Consider the following 16,711-nt stretch of genomic DNA (forward strand, 5'->3'; position numbering starts at 1 on the left):
TGCTGAGCTTGTAGTAAGACAGTCTAAAGCCAGTGTTTTGCCTTCCTACCTAAAGCCTATCTTTAAGTTTTGGAGGAGACATAGAGTGTTTTAATGAAGTCTGCCTCCCACCTAGTACTTTTTCCTACTTGCCTAACAAAACTGACTTTTTTTTTTTTTTTTTTTTTTTTTTTTTTTTGTCAGAAGGGTCCCAGTAATTTCTGTATAATTGGAAAAGGTGTGAAATGCCACATAAATTGCAGAATATGTTACACATGGCCAGAGTCAACATAAGTCAGTGCATGCAGAAATTGCTGGTCACAGCTGTGTTGGAGTGGCTCCTTTCCATCCGCTTGTGTGGAAATGTTGTGACTTCAGAGGAATTTAAAACATTTGTGGAGTTGACAGCAGTATGAGGACTGGATCTTGAATTCTCTGTTTTGAGTAAACCTGGCCGTGAAGGCTGAATGCAGGCCCAGCACGGGTGAGGACTGGGGATGGAGCTGCGCTGTCCCTGGCTGCACCCGGGGGTGCTGGAGGAGGGGAGGGTGGGGTGTAGGCACAGCGGCGGGAGAGCTTTGGGGGGCTACAGCGCAGCGTTAATGCATGACATAACTGAAGGCAGCTGCTGATGCTTGACCATGGCGCCCGGGCGCCGTTCGAGGGCGGCGGAGAGTCAGTGCGGCGCGGTCGCTGCTCGCCCCGCTCCGCTACCGGCCCCGGCTCGCCTGCGGGGCACCGCGGGGCGCCGCAGCCGAGCGCGTTCGGCACTTTCCGCTTCTCTTCGGTGTGCGAGCGGACGGCTTCGGTTATTCCCGTGACTCTTCGGCTCCAGGTTGGGAGTTTCCGTGCTCGAGGCTCTCCGTTGTCAGGGGTAACGCGAAGACTCGCGTAGCCGGTGCGGCCTTCAGCGCCGGGGCCGCACTCCGGGGCCGCCGGCAGGTAGGGGCGGGCGAGGGGCCCTGGCTCGCTGCGGTCGGCTCAAGCGAGGGCGCCGGGCACGCTCAGAGGCTTGGCCGGCTTCTCCCCGGTCGGTCTGGGCCCGGCCGGCGGGAGCGGGGCCAGTGGCGCTGAGCCTGAGGCAACGGGGCGGGCGGCGGGACCGGGGCGGGCGGGACCCGCGCGTTTGTCGCGCCCGGGGCCGGCAGCGGCGGCTCCTTGCGGGCTGGCGAGTGCTCCCTGCAGCTCGGCCGAGGTGGCCCACGCAGGTTTCGGCCCACGCGAGGCGCTGGCCCCGGGCAGAAGCAGGCAGGGCTCGCCTCGGCGCCTTTTCACCCTTGGTGCGGGTTCAGGATTTAATCAAATTTTTACTATTTATTCTTCGTGTTTTGCTGGTTAGAGGAATTAATATTCAGTCGTCAGCCATCTTTTTGTAGCATAACTCAATTTTGTGTTCCAATTCTTTTTCTGGGGCTATTTTAAGCATTTTCAAATGTAAAAGCTAGCATTTCTTATAGATTGGGATTATAAGAGAAACCTGTGGTTTTACATAGGTAGTTGTGAAGACTTGTCAGGGAAACACCTTATGAACATGCTTGGTGATGGGTTTTCTCATAAGCTTGTGGCTGGTAGCAGTTCCACAAGAATAGCAAACCTAATCATAATCAGCCTCCTTTAGATGCTAAATGTGCTGACAACATTGTCAGACAGAGCGTAAAAGTAGCTTTTTAATAATTGTCACCAAAGACAGAATAACATATTTTTTAAAAAAACAAAAATTTCCTGGTGTAGATGATTGTCTTTTGAAATAAGTGCATATATTCTGGCTCACTGCTGTTAGTTGTAGCAGTAGGAATCCTGATGTTATCTATCTAAATCCCAGAACATTCAAACCAAACAAATAAAAGCTATTTGGTTTGTAATTTATTTTAATAATCCTTCAACTTGTAAGTAGTGAATTGAGAGGTTTGTCTGGAGGGAGATTGTCCTATATCAGAGGATAATCTTCCTCGTAAAATGACTGATTCCTTGTGAAATCTGACGCATGTCTATGTTGGTGGGTGCAGACAAAGACAATCCTTTGCTCATGCTCTGAGGTGATGGCCGGTTATCAATCTGCATTGGCCCCTGTATTGGTGGCATATGACTGGTGAGCTGATAAACCCTGAAATAAGGCTTGATTTCCCCAAAGGACACGATACCACGAGCACGGGGCCACGTTGGTATGGGTCTGTGATGTCTGGACTAGACCTGCCTTGTGTCTGGCCAGTTAAGAAGAGGGACAGAGAATGACCTTGAACCTCTCTTTAACTTTTCTGTGTGGGCAGACATTAGTGTCATGTCTGATGTTTGCCAGCGTGAACCTTATGAAGTTCAACAAGGCCAAGTGCAAGGTCCTGCATCTGGGTCAGGGCAATCCCCAGTATCAGTACAGGCTGAAGGATGAAGGGATTGAGAGCAGCCATGTGGAGAACAAACTGGGGGTACTGGTGGATGCAAAATTGGACGTGAGCTGGCAATGTGCACTTGCAGCCCAGAAAGCCAACCATATCCTGGGCTGCATCACAGCATGGCCAGCAGTTTGAGGGGGGGATTCTGTCCCTCCACTCCGGTGAGACTCCCCTGGCAGTACTGAGTTCAGCTCTGGAGTCCTCAGCAAAGGAAAGACACAGACCTGTTGGAGCAGGTCTGGTGGAGGGCCATGAACATAGTCAGAGGGGTAGAACACCTCTCTTGTACGGAAAAGACTGAGAGAGTTGGGGTTGTTCAGTGTGGAGAACGAAATGCTCTGGGGAGACCTCAGAGCAGCTTTCCAGTACTTAAAGGGGCTTGTAAGAAGAGTGGAGGGAGACTTCTTACCAGGCCTGTACTGATGCGTGAGGGCTAATGGTTTTAAACTGTAAGAGGGTAGGTTTAGTTTGGGCATAAGGAAGAAAAGTTTTGTGATAAGGATGGTGAGACACTGTAACAGGTTGCCTAGAGAAGTTGTGGATACCCCATCACTGGGTATTTTCAAGGTCAGGTTGCACAGGGCATAGATGAAGCTGATCTAGTGAAAGATGTCCCTGCCCACACAGGGTCTTGGATTAGATAATCTTTAAAGGTCCTTTCCAACCCAAACTGTTCTGTGATTCTATGAACTCTGAGGGGTTTTATGAAGTGCTTGTGGGTTATTTCAGAAGCATCCATCAGGTGTATCTAATCTGATTACTGAGATCAGATATCTGGACTTGGTCATGTTCTATTCCAAGCCACAAAATGTTTAACTTTTCCAGAAATTCTCTTCTTTTAGACCCTGAAAAAATAGAACATGTAGTGCCAGAATAATTTGTAGAGATAGTGCTACTGGTTTCTTTTTTTTTTTGACAGCTTCTTTGAAGAAGCATCTGTCAAAGCTGCAGTTTAAGTACACACGCTTGAAGCAACAGTAAACGTGACTAATGAATTCCCAAGATTACAGCAAGCAAATGAACATTGGTTCAGTGATTTTTACATCACTGAGTAATCCACTTACACAAATAAATTAACTATTTGTATATAGCAGTCTCTTGTACAATTTTGTATAGTTCTTGAGATGCTGAAAATTATTTTATATTAGGGATTGTCCATAATTTGCATGACAATATCACTGAATCTTGTTTTAGTAAATGCTACTCTGTCTCTTTGAATACATACAATGTTGACTGAAAAATTGTTCTTGCTGTCTATTAATGCTGAAAGGGATCATTGGCTATTAATGAGTTGATCAAGAGAAGCAGTTTGTAAGCTTGACAAACAAATCTTTTCCCTTCTCTGAAGGGGACTGAAATAGCAATAATAATAGGTAATACTTATGACTATAGATGCAAGGAACACTTAACACCAGAAAAAAGTGGCTCTAGAAAAGGCATTACAGCTGCATGGTTTTGTATTATAAAACCATTATTTCATACCAAACGTGTTGGGGTTTTTTGTTTTGGTTGATGTGGTGTTTGTTTTTTTCATTTAGGCATCTCAAAGTATCTGAAGTGAATTTCTCTTCTAGTTCAAATTCTGAGCCTATATAAAACTTAGATTCAAATGTGGACTAAATTTTTCTCCTGTTAGAGTAAAATGAAACAGATGAAGTAAGAACAAAAGTGGTAGAATGGGTACAGTATTTTGGAACAGAGCTGAAGAGATAAGAAAGCTATTAAAAACATGAAAACCACTCAAATTTTTATTTGACTGTTTTATTGCGGTGGTTTTGTGTGGCAATAAAACTAGACTCACATGCTGCTGTAACATGGAGGTAAAGGTGAATGAATCTCATTGAAAGATCAAATTGCTTGTCTTTAGGCTAACTACACATTTCTGTTTGCCCATCTGGTAGTTCATGTTGTTCCTTGTAATATCAGAGGCAACGTATGGAACTATCAACTTATTTTAAAATGTTACCCATCTCTCTAATCTGTGGTTAGTCGAAGGTGTTAAATCTGATTTAATTTTTCTCTTTTTTTTTTTGGCAGGGCTGGGGGGAAAGACAGCCTTCTTAAAAGCAAAATATTTATTTTAAGCACTGACAGAATATTTGAAGTAAAGAGATGTTAAAACAAGAGTCTGTTTACATCCTGTGTTGGTGTCCATTTGGTGATTTAGGCAAATCTAACTGCTATGCATATATGTGCCTGCAGGTTCTTAAATCATGGTTTAGCTGTGCTGAAGAAAGTCTCTTCCCCTGAAATGTCAAAGGAGTCTTCTGAACATTTCGCAGCTGGCGTTTTTTTGTTTTTTTCTTTTTTGTTTTGTTCTGCTTTTTTTCCACCAGGTCTCGGAGTTATTCACTAATAACTCAAGGTGTTTTTCTCCAGCTGTTTTTCTTTTGAAACCAAGCCAGTAAGATCACACAACATAGATCCCCAAAACCATCTCTGTATTTAAGATTAATTCCTCCTTTTCTGGCACAAAAATCTGAAAAGAGCATTGCTTTCAAGTTCTTTTCCTTAGAACATCAGCACTTAGAATATTTTCATTCAAATGTAGATAACAGTTTAAACATAGGAAACGGGTAGTACGAGTTAAACTAATACTGTGTAATTTCAACAGTACAAGCTCCAAAGTGGTGACAACTGTTAAAACTTACCTTGAAAGCCTAGATAAGAGCCTTTACAACATAAAATCATATCCAAAGATGGATGAAGTACTGGAAGTAGTTTATTGCAAATTCTGAGTTCTTTCCGAGTCCTCTGAAACAAGCCAGCACAAGCCACTGGTGAGAGTTTGGTACTAGCCTATGTGCACTATGAATCTACAGACTACAAGGCTCGGTATTCCTCTGTTTTTGTTTTTGTTTAGTTTGTTGGTTTTTTTTTTTAAAATACCGCTATGACCTTTTTCATGTCTGTGTAGTGCGTATTAACAAGATGATGTTGTAGTTTTATTTTTTCCACATTTTTAAAGCATACGTGTTATTTTATATATATTATATATTATATAGCATATATACCTAGCATGTGTATGTTATATACTTAAGCATACCTTTTAGAAATGTTTGTTTTCCTTGTACAGGTTTGCAACCTGTGACAGCTGTTGTTGTGATGGCTGTGTATGTGGATCATCGAACAGAAGCTCCGGATTCAGTTGCCTCCCCTTCTCATATAGCCTGGCACCCGCTTCATCCACTCCTGGCAGTTGCTTCCATCAGCACAGCGTCTGGGGGCTGTGTGGATATCTACCTGGAACAGGTGAATAAGCAGCAGGTTTGCTTTCGGAATTGCTATCATTTTGCTGGTTTGAAAATTCACTTTTTTAAATCTATGTATTTGCAGCCTTCCTTAGGCTTCTTGAATTTCTCTCTCTGGATTTTAATTACTATCCATGTCCCATGCTATCTAGAACACATCAGATTTGTCAGTTACTGATCACATTTTATAAAAAGGATCTTCAAAACTTAAATTGATCTTTCCATGAAATTTAATTTTTACAGCCTTTAAGTCTTGTTTGTGGTGGTTACTCATTTGCTTTTTACTTCTCATATTATGAGAATTTCAGGCTTATAAGTAAAATGGACACATGGTGCTTCTTTTTTAAACTCTTAAGTGAATTAAATATACTAAGAAATGTAATTTTAAAAAATAATTTCTCCACCTTGAGACTGAACTGATTTGCTAGACTCAGCTTGTCCCATTTGAGTAGGCTGTTTCCTACTACAGTTTCTGCCTGTAGACAGACACTTCCTTTGCATACTCTAAACTGTACACACAAGGCTTGCGTAGGACTTCAGTTTGCATAATTTTCAGGAAAAAAAGTGGGCTATTTAGGGAAGTGGCACTACAAGCTATCTAGCAGCAGACATACTGGAAATGTTTAAGTGTTAATATAAGTAGCCTATAAAATGTATACTTTTCAAAGTGCATTTTGAAAAACTGTCATCCAGATTTTACAAATAGAAAAATACATAGAGAAGTTAAAGGATCTGCCTGAGATAGTGTTGCAAACCATGTACAAGAGCTATTTAAGCATTAGATTATTCTTGTCCTTAGTGAGGTGCTCTATCCTTTCTCAAAACTTGGGGGTTTTAACCTTGAAATATGCTGAAAGCTTCCTCATCTTTCATACAGAAGTGAAAGATTGATATTTAATGAGAGCTGCTTGTGTGTGCTGTGAGGAAGAACAGCGTGGAAAAGCAGAGTGAGACAGTGATTTAATGCTGTGTTTTCATTAGCAATTTTCAAGTGGATTTGCTGCATGTTGTAGCACACTTTTGTCCATGTGAAACATCTGTGAAGAGAATTTGTGCAGCCACTTCATATCTCTCGCAGGAAGCTCTATTACATGCCAGTCCTGTATCACAGAAAAATATCTTGTTGACTGGGAAGCGAATCTGAAGGTTTAGCTGCATCCTTATACTGAGTTTCTGTTGTACTGAGCTTGCCCTTTATTTCCATTTGTAGGGAGAACATGTGTCTGATGCACATGTTGAGAGAAGTTTTCAGGTCACATCAGTTTCCTGGCACCCTTCCAGACCAATTCTTGCAGCAGGCTGGGAGACGGGAGAAGTTGTGATACTTAACAAACAAGACAAGGAGCATCACACTGTACCACCACATCATAATACCAAAATTACAGTCCTAAACTGGAGTACGAATGGTACCTGCCTTGTGTCTGGTGATGGGGTGAGTAGTTGAAATGCCAGATCTATGTTTGATGTGGAAGGCAGTGTTGCAAGCCCTGTGATGGAAAGAGGTTATGGAATGGATTGTTAAGGGAAGAGATAGTTGTGGGGAAGAGAAATTTCCTCGCTTTAGGTACAAATTAGATCTGATGGCAGTGAAACCAAATCTCAGTTTTAACTTTTTCTTCAGTGCTCATTGCTGTTCTATCAATTTAAAGAAATAAGCATCTAACATCAGTATGTGCTGATCAGATTAGGGTTTAAGGCTATTTCATGGCTGGGGCAATTAAGGCATAGACAATTTGAATATTTGCTCCTGTCTATGCATGAGTTTTGTGGGAAACTCTGGAATAAAGCCCAGCTGTCAAGAAACACATTCCAGTTACAACATATTCATTTGCAGTAAATGCATAGTAATGCTCACTTAAGTACCAACCCCCCATATTTTTATTAATACTCTAAAAAGGAGTCAAGCTTATTGTATGAAAAATATGTTGTGGAACTACTTGAAATGTGACAGTCTTTATTTCTTGTTGAGCTGGTTGCTCTTTTAGGTAGTGAAATGAGAAACTAGCTATTGAATATTTAGCATTCAGGATTAAGTATTCATAGAAGTTTCTGGTTTTGCCAGTTCTTGAGTCAGCAAATGAAGAAGAAGAAAAAGGTGGATTTTTCTATATTTTCCCTGATACAAACTTGAGCTTGTCCAAGAATTTCAGTTCTGCTCTTTGAGAATTACTACCTGTATGAGTCAGAGGAAATGCAATTTTAAATCATCCTTTGTATAATTCTGTTGCTGCATTTGACAGAAATGCAGAACTTCAAAATTGAGTAAAATATTAATTTATCCTCTTCTTTATTAGAAAAGACAAAATGCTGCCTGGACAAAAAAAGGTCACGCACAGTGTAACTGAGGCCTTGTTTGTATATAAAAGCCACAGCTTCTATTAACCCTATGTTTATGAAGAAACTTTTTTCCAATGGATTTATTTGGTATCAGATCACAGTAATGAAGTAATCTTAAAACAGATATAGCTGTTCTTACAGGCAAATTTCAACAATCCTAACTGCTCCTCTGATGGGAATAATCAAAGTAGAATAAGCAGTGAATTCAGGGAAATACCTTAACATGACAAAACAAAGCCTGTGCATGTGTTGGCATGAATGGTCTTCAGTTTCATGTAGTGTCAATTGCTGTAGTTGGAAGGACCAACGTCTATATATGGATCAGCAGCACAGCTGAACTCCGAGATGTTCGTTATAGCAAAATAGCTGTGTTACCCTCTGCAGACAGTGAAACACACAGCTGAATATACTTTGAGATACTCCCTGGTGTCCCTGACCAATGAAATGTGGGTCCTTAAAAATCTGCAGCTGTGTGTCTAGTGGCCAGCCTGAGCTTATCAGCCTTGCTCAGAGCCCAGGCCTGTGAGGCTGAGCATGCAGCTGGCCCAGCATCCTGTGGCCAGCTCCAAGACGGTGTGTCTGCCCAGTACTGTGCTGGGTGGGCCCACTCACCCCATGTGTTAAACACTCAGGGGTGTTGTACCACGGTCTGCTGTGCAGCATAGGTATGCTTCATTTCCTATGTCTTTTCCAATAGCTTTTAAGTTTATTTTAAAAATGTTTCCCATGAAGGTTTATATTCAGGAAACTACCGTTAGGTGAGTGCTGCTAGGATCATACTCTGCTCATATTAGAGGAATATCGTTAGAAAGAAGATAAATAATGGGGTCCTGATTTGGTTTCTGTTTGATCTTCACTGGGTCTTCATAACAGAGTGCTCAGCTGAGGACATTCAGTCATCATAAATCCAGAGTTGCAAGAAAATTATTTGAAAATAACTGCTTAAAGTTGGAATAGGATCCTGTGAAAATCAAAGCTCTTAATTTGTGTTTTAAGCAACAAGTAACATGGATGACTTCCAGGCTTTAATCACGTAAAAGAATCCTAAGAATCTAGGTGCTTTCTATAATGAAAGCCTATTTATAAAGCAAGTAGCCTTTCTAACAAGAAGCTAAAGCTTTGAGTTGTTAAGAATGATTGGGAAGATACAGGATACCTGAAGAGTAAATCTTACAGATTATAAGGTCAACGTCCTTTGTCCTTTTCAAATACCATTTGCAAGCAGACCAGTTCTGCATCCTTTCTATAACCAGTCGTGCTTAGAAGAGGTAGTGAGCTTTTTTGTTTCCAATCTCATGTGTTCCAAACTCAGAACTGGGTTTGCAACTAGGTTATCTAGATACAGGATAGGGTATCTAGAAATAGATGGAAGGAAGGTCAGCAGCTTTACAAAGCTGCAGGCTTTTCCTCCAGTTTATACATGGTGCAAGTTTTCTTGGGATCCCTGGAATTGGGTGACGTTTAAAGCTGGATGAAAAGTGAGAGAAGCCAACAGGACATGAGCTTTCAGGTCACAGGATCTTGTGATTTCCAGAGGTAACCAGCAAACGTTGCATGAACTGTAAGTGGTCTCTTGGGACAGGGGTACAGCAGTTTCACAGATGCACAGCTATGTCACATTCTTTAAGCTGTTAAGAGTCAGCACCACGCTTTAGTAACAGTTGTGTGAGGTATAAATATTACCATCTTCCTGCTGAAAAGAAGTTAGAACTTTGATTCTTGATTTTTAGGAAGAAAAAGAAGGAAATGTTTCCTTGGAAGGCCTCAGCTGCATCCCATGTGGCTTCTAGTTAGGATTGTGAAGAATACCTGTTTAGAGTGTACCACTGCTACTAGTCTTTCACTTTTAGAAAGGCAATACTCCAGTGAAAACGATAAAGAAGGATAGAGCAAATTATGCCATTTTGTTATCTATCTTAATGAAATAAAATGAGATTGAACTTGATATTGAAAATTGTTCCTGGTTTTTTTTAATGTAATGCTTACACACAGGGCCTCCAAATGCAGTTTGGTTCCCTAAGCACTAACATAATAATAACAATAAATAATAATCTTAAAATTCCAGCTGTGAGGCTGTAGCACAAGTCAGTTTGTTGGGATGGTGGGTGGTTAACGTGTATGTCATGCTGAACTGTCTTTTTGCTTCTCTGCATTCTTCATTCTTTCCAGTCACCTGGGGTTTGATGCTTGTTCTGAGCTGGCACTGCAAAATGCATGTTACCTTCAGAACCTGTGCCAGGCTCTGAGGGCCAACTTATATTGACTACCAATGAGTTAATTAGCTAACCAGACTTCCTTTCTTTAGTGTCTATGATTCTTCTAGTTACTAAGCTCTGTTTCTAAAAATGAATTCTTGTTGTATGTCTACTCTGAAAGAAGAAGAAAGCTCCAGAAATTCTGAAATTTTTTGCTTAGGTTATCTGCATCCCGTGACTTCACGTATGTCTAGTCATATACACATGCTCATCTATATCAGTGTTACATATGCTTGCTCAGGGATGCATCTTTTATGCTTTACTATCTCGATATCTTTTCTTTTAGCAATCAAACTACTTGCAAGAGAGAAGTGGAAAGGGAGTTACCTAAACAAATACTTGCATATGCTACTTGCAGAGGAAAATGCAGGCTGTTCAATTTCATTGCTCTCGCAGTGTCATTTTCCTAAGAATGGATAGGACCAACAAGCTTTCTTTAGATAACTTCATTTTAAATAAGCAAATAACTAAAATGTTAAAGATCATTTTTATTCCTTGTGGCTTAGTTTTAAATGGGAGTAACTGTATGTGTTAACTAAATTAAAAGAAGGGTGATGCTCTGTCAATAAAATGTTTATTTTTATTTGCATTGAGTAGCTGGATTCTCGTCTGTGTGCAAAGTGTAATGAATTAACCACTGTCTTTTTCTAGCATGGTGTCTTGGTTCTATGGAGAGTGGACCAGCGAGGCAGAGTGCAGGGTCCTGCCCTGCTAAAACAGGAGTACGGGAAATGTCTGTGTCACTGTGTCTTTCGACCACCACCTCCTGGCGAGTAAGTGTTGTGTCCTGTCAGAGCATTGGTAGACCAGGTCTGTCCTTCCACTGAAGAACCCTACTCACAGACAAACCTTGTTAAAATATATATGTATTTTAAAAAGTTCTTTTCCTAACTGTCCTTTATTTCTAAGTTGTCCTCCCACTCTAGCAGCTGGCTATTTGTGTCCTGTATGCAGCAACTGATTTTCTTCCTTTTGTTTATTCTTTTCTCTCTGTTGCTGTTGGCTTTTCTTCCTTTGGTTCTTCTAATTAGCCATGTTGCTGGTTGTGAAAAGCAGAAATCACACTGAGAACACAATTATCCATAAAATTATGAGCAAGAATAATTAAATTAAAAGTCAGTTCTTTAAATGTCATTATTTCTTTCCTCTCCAAGCAAGAAATAGGAAATGGCTGTAGTGTAAAAACACAAAACAAAACATTTTCCTTGTGTGAGCCACTTCTGTTTCACATCTCTAAAAATAATAATACATTTATGGTAAAAAAGTTGAAACAATGATAATGAAAACTAGTATTAAAAATTCGCTTTGTATTTTTTTGAATTTATCCTTTTCCCAATCATGGTATGAAATGCCTTTGTACTCTCTTTATAATGTATTTTTATTAACTACTCATCCATTCTTTGAGCTGGAAAGTACCGTTATGTAAGGAATTGGAAATTAAATATCTCTGTTTGCAGGGACTTTGTACAGCTGGCAAAAGCAGCTGTGAGTGGTGATGAGAAGGCCTTGGATATGTTTAACTGGAGAAAAGCTGGAGCAGGAACAACTCTGAAAATGGGACTCGAGGAAGGGCTCTCCTACTTTATCACTTTGACAGATGGTAAGAGTGAAACCACTTTTCCAGTCTGCTGGAAATTTGTTTCCTTAATGCTTCAAAATAGCTCAGTGCACAATAGTCCTGTTTTCATATATCTAATATCTAGAGTATATCCATATAGCCATCATATTTGTATATCTAACAGGATGGAGTGTTCATAGGAGCTGAAGTATGTTTGGTGAGAAGAAATAAATGAAATTATTAGATTCTTAGCATCTTCAGGGTGGATTCTGTCCAAAAGGATACCCTAGGTGTTGGATTAGTCAAGCTCCCGAAGAACTGAGTGTAAGGAAAACGATTTCTGACACCTAAGCCTAAATAAAATTAGAACTTGTCAGCATTTTGTGCAAAGCTTCAAAATAATGCTTGTGTTTTAGTTTTGTTTTTTTTTTTTTCCTAGAAATAGGCCAATGCTGCTAGAACTTACATTTTAAATTATTAATGTACTTTTTCACTGTTTTATTATGCTTTGAAATGATGCTTCCGTCTAAGAGAGCAAAAAAGTCTGCGTATCTGTTTTGTTTGTTTTTTTTCCGAATGTGATTTCTTCCCTGCTATTTGTCTTTCTCTCCCTTTTACTGTTCTGGGTACTAGTTTGCTCTGCTCCTGCTGCAGTTGTTCTCGTAATGCCTTCTATGTCTCTCACCTGCTAACTCTTTGGACTGGTCAGAATGTGTGTGACAAATGTTTCTGGTAGAGGATTCGAGCATGTAATCCTTGATTCAAGTGTTAACTACTCCAAAAAATGTTTAAGTCGTGCTTAGTTGTGCAGCAAAATTAGAGTCTGATTCAATGCTTACGTTATCAAGAATGAAACCCATCATTTACACCAGTATAGCTTCTGTACGATTGCAGGACTGGCATTGTCCAGCTGGATGTTTGTTTGGCAGAACAGTGGGATATACCTTCATTTGATTAGTGAGCTACAAGCCTCTTTACTAGATATGAACCATTTAAATGGAAAAAGGCTATAGGGCACTTCTCAAAGGTTCTCTGCTTTTATGTTTAAGTAGCTGTGCCTGTTACATCCCCTCTTCCAAAGCAGCTGTTGTGGCGGTGCACAGCGCCATCTAGGGACAGACTCTATATTCTGCAAGTGACTGTCCGCATCTTGTTTCTTGGGCCTCCTATGCAAACTTTTCAAATTTCAGTCAAGTGGCACTGACTGTTTCTTTTCAGCAGTCTCATTGCCCCCGTTGATTTGGACATATGTATTTTATCTAGTCAGGGATCTGTTAGAACTTCAGACTCAGTTAATGTTTTCATAGTGTTTAAATTGTGACCTGTAGTTTTCCTCTAAGGTACAAATTCTCAGCCCAAATTTGTTTAGTAAAAATTAATTAACACCCCCCCCCCCTTATTGCATGCTTTTGTATATCTCAAAAGAGATTTGACTAAAGACAACAGAGCGTCTTTTAAAACAAAACTAAATAAACAATGAAGCTCCTACAAAAAGCCCAAAATAAAATAAAAAACCTCCCAAGTTTCAAGTGTTTATTAGTCTAGATATTTTTTGACTTCCAAAACACCGATCATTGTAGTAAAACAATAGATGCAGTTTAGGTAATGTTACATGAGATGCTTATCTGAAGAGAGGATACTTGAACTGATAACAATTTTTGGACCTTGTTTTGCAACACTTCCCATGAGCAGAAAAAATCATCTTCATTACTGAGCATTTGAAATGACTGGGGCGGGTATTGGGACAACCTGAATAGTGGAGGTCATCCTGATATTTTTACTGAATGCACCCTTGTTTGTTTTCACTTCAAACATTTTAGGTCATGAGTCATAATCCTCTTCTGGTCCACTTTGTATTTACTAAACAGCATACTTTTGCTGCTTTTTTTCTTCTGAATCTGCGTTATTTGCTGTACTTAATTAGCTCAGATTTGTTAACTTTTGAGACTAGTCTATTGTGTGATAGTGTGAAAACATTTACTTAAAGTTACTCAGAAAGCTATAACCCCTAACTGCCTCAGTAGCTTCAAAATAGTGGGTAGCATTATCTGTGTGTTACCTGATACTTTATATAGTAATATCCAAGTACAGAAGGTTAATTTAACTTATGAAAAAATTTCAGGTGGCAAATAAAATCAAGGGACTGACCATTTTTTGTGAAAGATGTCCTAAAACTGAGATTCAGTAGGTAATCAATACTGCAAAGTATTACTACAGTAAACAGGTATCTGTGTGATAGAAAATGCTATGTTGGAGAATTATCACAACAATCCCTAGTATCAGTACAGGCTGGGGGATGGAGCGATTGAGAGCATCCCTGTGGAGAAGGAATTGGGGATGCAAAGCTGGACATGAGCTGGCAACATGTGCTTGCAGCCCAGAAAGCCAAGCGCATCCTGGGCCACATCAAAAGCAGCGTGGCCAGCAGGTGGAGGGAGGTGATCCTCCTCTTCTACTCTGCCCTACTGAGGCTGCATCTGGAGTGCTGTGACCAGTGCTGGGCTCCCCAGCTCAAGAGAGACAGGGAGCTGCTGGAGAGGGTCCAGCAAAGGGCTGTGAAGGTCATTAGGGGACTGGAGCATCTGCCTTATGAGGAAAGGCTGAGAGAGGGGGTCTGTGTTCAGCCTGGAGAAGAGAAGACCAAGAAGGGATCTTTGAATGTCTACAAATGCCTTAAGGGTGAGTGCCAAGAGGACGGGCCCAGGTTTTTTTCAGTGGTGCCCAGCAACAGGACAAAGGGACAATGGGCACAAGCTGCAGCACGGGCAGTTCCATCTGAGTATGAGGAAGAACTTCTTTGCTTTGAGGCTGTCACGGTGCTGGCACAGGCTGCCCAGAGAGGCTGTGGAGTCTCCTTCTGTGGAGACATTCAAAACCTGCCTGGGTGTGACTCTGTGCAGCCTGCTCTAGGAGACCCTGCTTTAGCAGGGGGTTGGACTAGATGATCTCCAGTGGTCACTTCCCACCCTGACCAGTCTGTGACTTCTTACCAGGGCTTGTACTGATAAGACAAGGGGTAACAGTTTTAAGCTGGCAGGGAGTAGATCTAGATTAGGTACAAGGAGTGAAGTCTTTACTGTGAGAGTGGTGAGACACTGGAACAGACTGCCCAGAGAAGTTGTGGATGCCCCATCCCTGGAAGTGTTCAAGGTCAGGTTGGACAGGGCTTTGAGCGACCTGATGTAGTGACAGATTTCCCTACGCGTGGCAGAGGAGTTGGACTAGATGATCTTGAAAGATCCCTTCCAACCTAGACTATTGTATGATTTAACAAGAGAGATTAAGTTATCTGTTCGGTGTTTTATTTCAGGGAGAAAATGAAGCAGTATGGAAAGAGGTGGAAGAGGATTTTTAATTGTTTTTAATACAGTTGGAATGTAGTGGCTGATAATATATTTGCAATAGTTTTGGAAGTTAAAACATTCTTTTTAACTAGATACATCATATTGCCTCTTGGGCACAACATTTTAGCATAGATCCTTTATGTTCATTCTTATTTAAGTTTTCTACTTCATTTTTTTGGGGAAAATATTATATCATTTCATAGGGGTTTTTGATTTGCACTGGCTTGAAATGCCAGGTTTATGTAATACAATGATTTGCTAAGAAATTGTGTGTAGCATGAGATCTGTCAGATTTTGATGACTTCATTAGTGTGGGTAATTCCTATAATACCATTTGCAAACTGCTGTACTGTTTTTTTTCACTCTGTAGACCTGTGCATGGTTTATACAGTAGTACAATTTAAGAAAATTACAATGAATTTTAAAATGTTGATAGGTACTGTAGTTGCCAATTCATGCACTATGTTGTCAGTGTTCTTGAAAAGGAACTATCCCATTTGCTTGTCAAATGAATGTAGAAAAGCTGTGTGCAGTGGAGTATTTCTAAAGAACAAAGAACGTAGTTTCTGCAGTTTTCTGTAATCTAGACTGCTGTAAATTGTACCAATTCTTAGCCGCTGTTCTTCTTTCACAAAGTATTACTAATACTGAGGATTTTGGAAGCCATCATTCATGCACACACATGCAGAAAGTTTACATGTAGTTTAAAATTATTTAAGTAATTCCCCTCTAGATTTCCTATATGGGGGAAAAAGTGAGCAAGGTCTGGTTTATTGCACTGGTCAACTATCATAGTCTGTATCCTGAGAGAAATTAGACGATGAATGAGTTGTGGTTAGTTTTGCCTTTTCAGCACTTGAAGAACATTTTTATTAAGATAAAAAGCAGCAGCTGTGATTTATTTATTTATTTTTTTAAGCTAAAAACTGTGGACTAAACCCATGCTTTGTGTACTACAGGTTCTGTGCATTATGTGAATGAGAAAGAAAAGATACGGCATGTATTGTCCACAGACAGTCTGGTCCAAAAGCTTCTGTTCATAGAGGAAAGAGATGTTTTAGTTGTAATAACGGAGAACCTGCAGCTGTCCTTGCATGCAGTTACTCTTGAGGGAGAGACAGAAGAGCTCATGAAGGTAGGATTCAGATGACAGGGTAAAGTTGCAACGTTTAATCTTTATTTGTTAGGGTTTTTTGATGATCACTTTTTTGCTTACAAATGAATCCACTCTCATTTTGGTTTCTCAGATAATACCTTGATGAGCAAATATATGCTCATTTACAAGTGGAAGAGTGATGTATTATTGAACTTGGGAAGATAATTTTCATCTTGCCTTCCTTTGTTTACGTAGTGTCTTTCATTTTGACCCTATGCTAATCTTTTCACACTTAATTTACCTTGTCTTAGTGAATTAGAGAAGAATTGAAAATTCCAGTATACTCAAAATATTTGTTAAAATGTCTTGCGGATAAATAATTGATAATTTGTGTCCTCTGTTTTATTCATCAGTTGCTCAGAGCTGTCTTGTCTTTCAGATTAGCAGGAGCAGTATCTCCTCTTGAGGCCGTTGTCTTTGCCTGCAAATCTGAAAGATGGT

At 40.2% G+C, this 16,711-nt stretch overlaps 1 protein-coding gene across 9 annotated transcripts in view; it reads left to right on the forward strand.

Annotated features, from left to right (window-relative positions):
• IFT140 (intraflagellar transport 140) overlaps positions 1 to 16,711 on the forward strand; it is an 85,642-nt gene that overhangs the window by 2,546 nt on the left and 66,385 nt on the right. For 2 of the 9 annotated variants that reach the window (XM_080383390.1, XM_080383393.1), the window contains exons 1-6: positions 487 to 921; positions 5,446 to 5,621; positions 6,831 to 7,052; positions 10,864 to 10,985; positions 11,670 to 11,812; positions 16,074 to 16,249. In XM_080383390.1, the coding sequence (XP_080239516.1) occupies positions 5,475 to 5,621; positions 6,831 to 7,052; positions 10,864 to 10,985; positions 11,670 to 11,812; positions 16,074 to 16,249 (810 nt within the window). In that variant the 5' untranslated portion in view covers positions 487 to 921; positions 5,446 to 5,474. Of the gene's footprint in view, positions 1 to 486; positions 922 to 5,445; positions 5,622 to 6,830; positions 7,053 to 10,863; positions 10,986 to 11,669; positions 11,813 to 16,073; positions 16,250 to 16,711 lie in introns of those variants that run through there. The other 7 variants (XM_080383394.1, XM_080383395.1, XM_080383396.1 and 4 more) reach the window with 5 other exon arrangements.

This window comes from Falco punctatus (assembly GCF_963210335.1).
Source record: "Falco punctatus genome assembly, chromosome: 4".
In the NCBI taxonomy this organism is placed as follows: Eukaryota; Metazoa; Chordata; class Aves; order Falconiformes; family Falconidae; genus Falco; species Falco punctatus.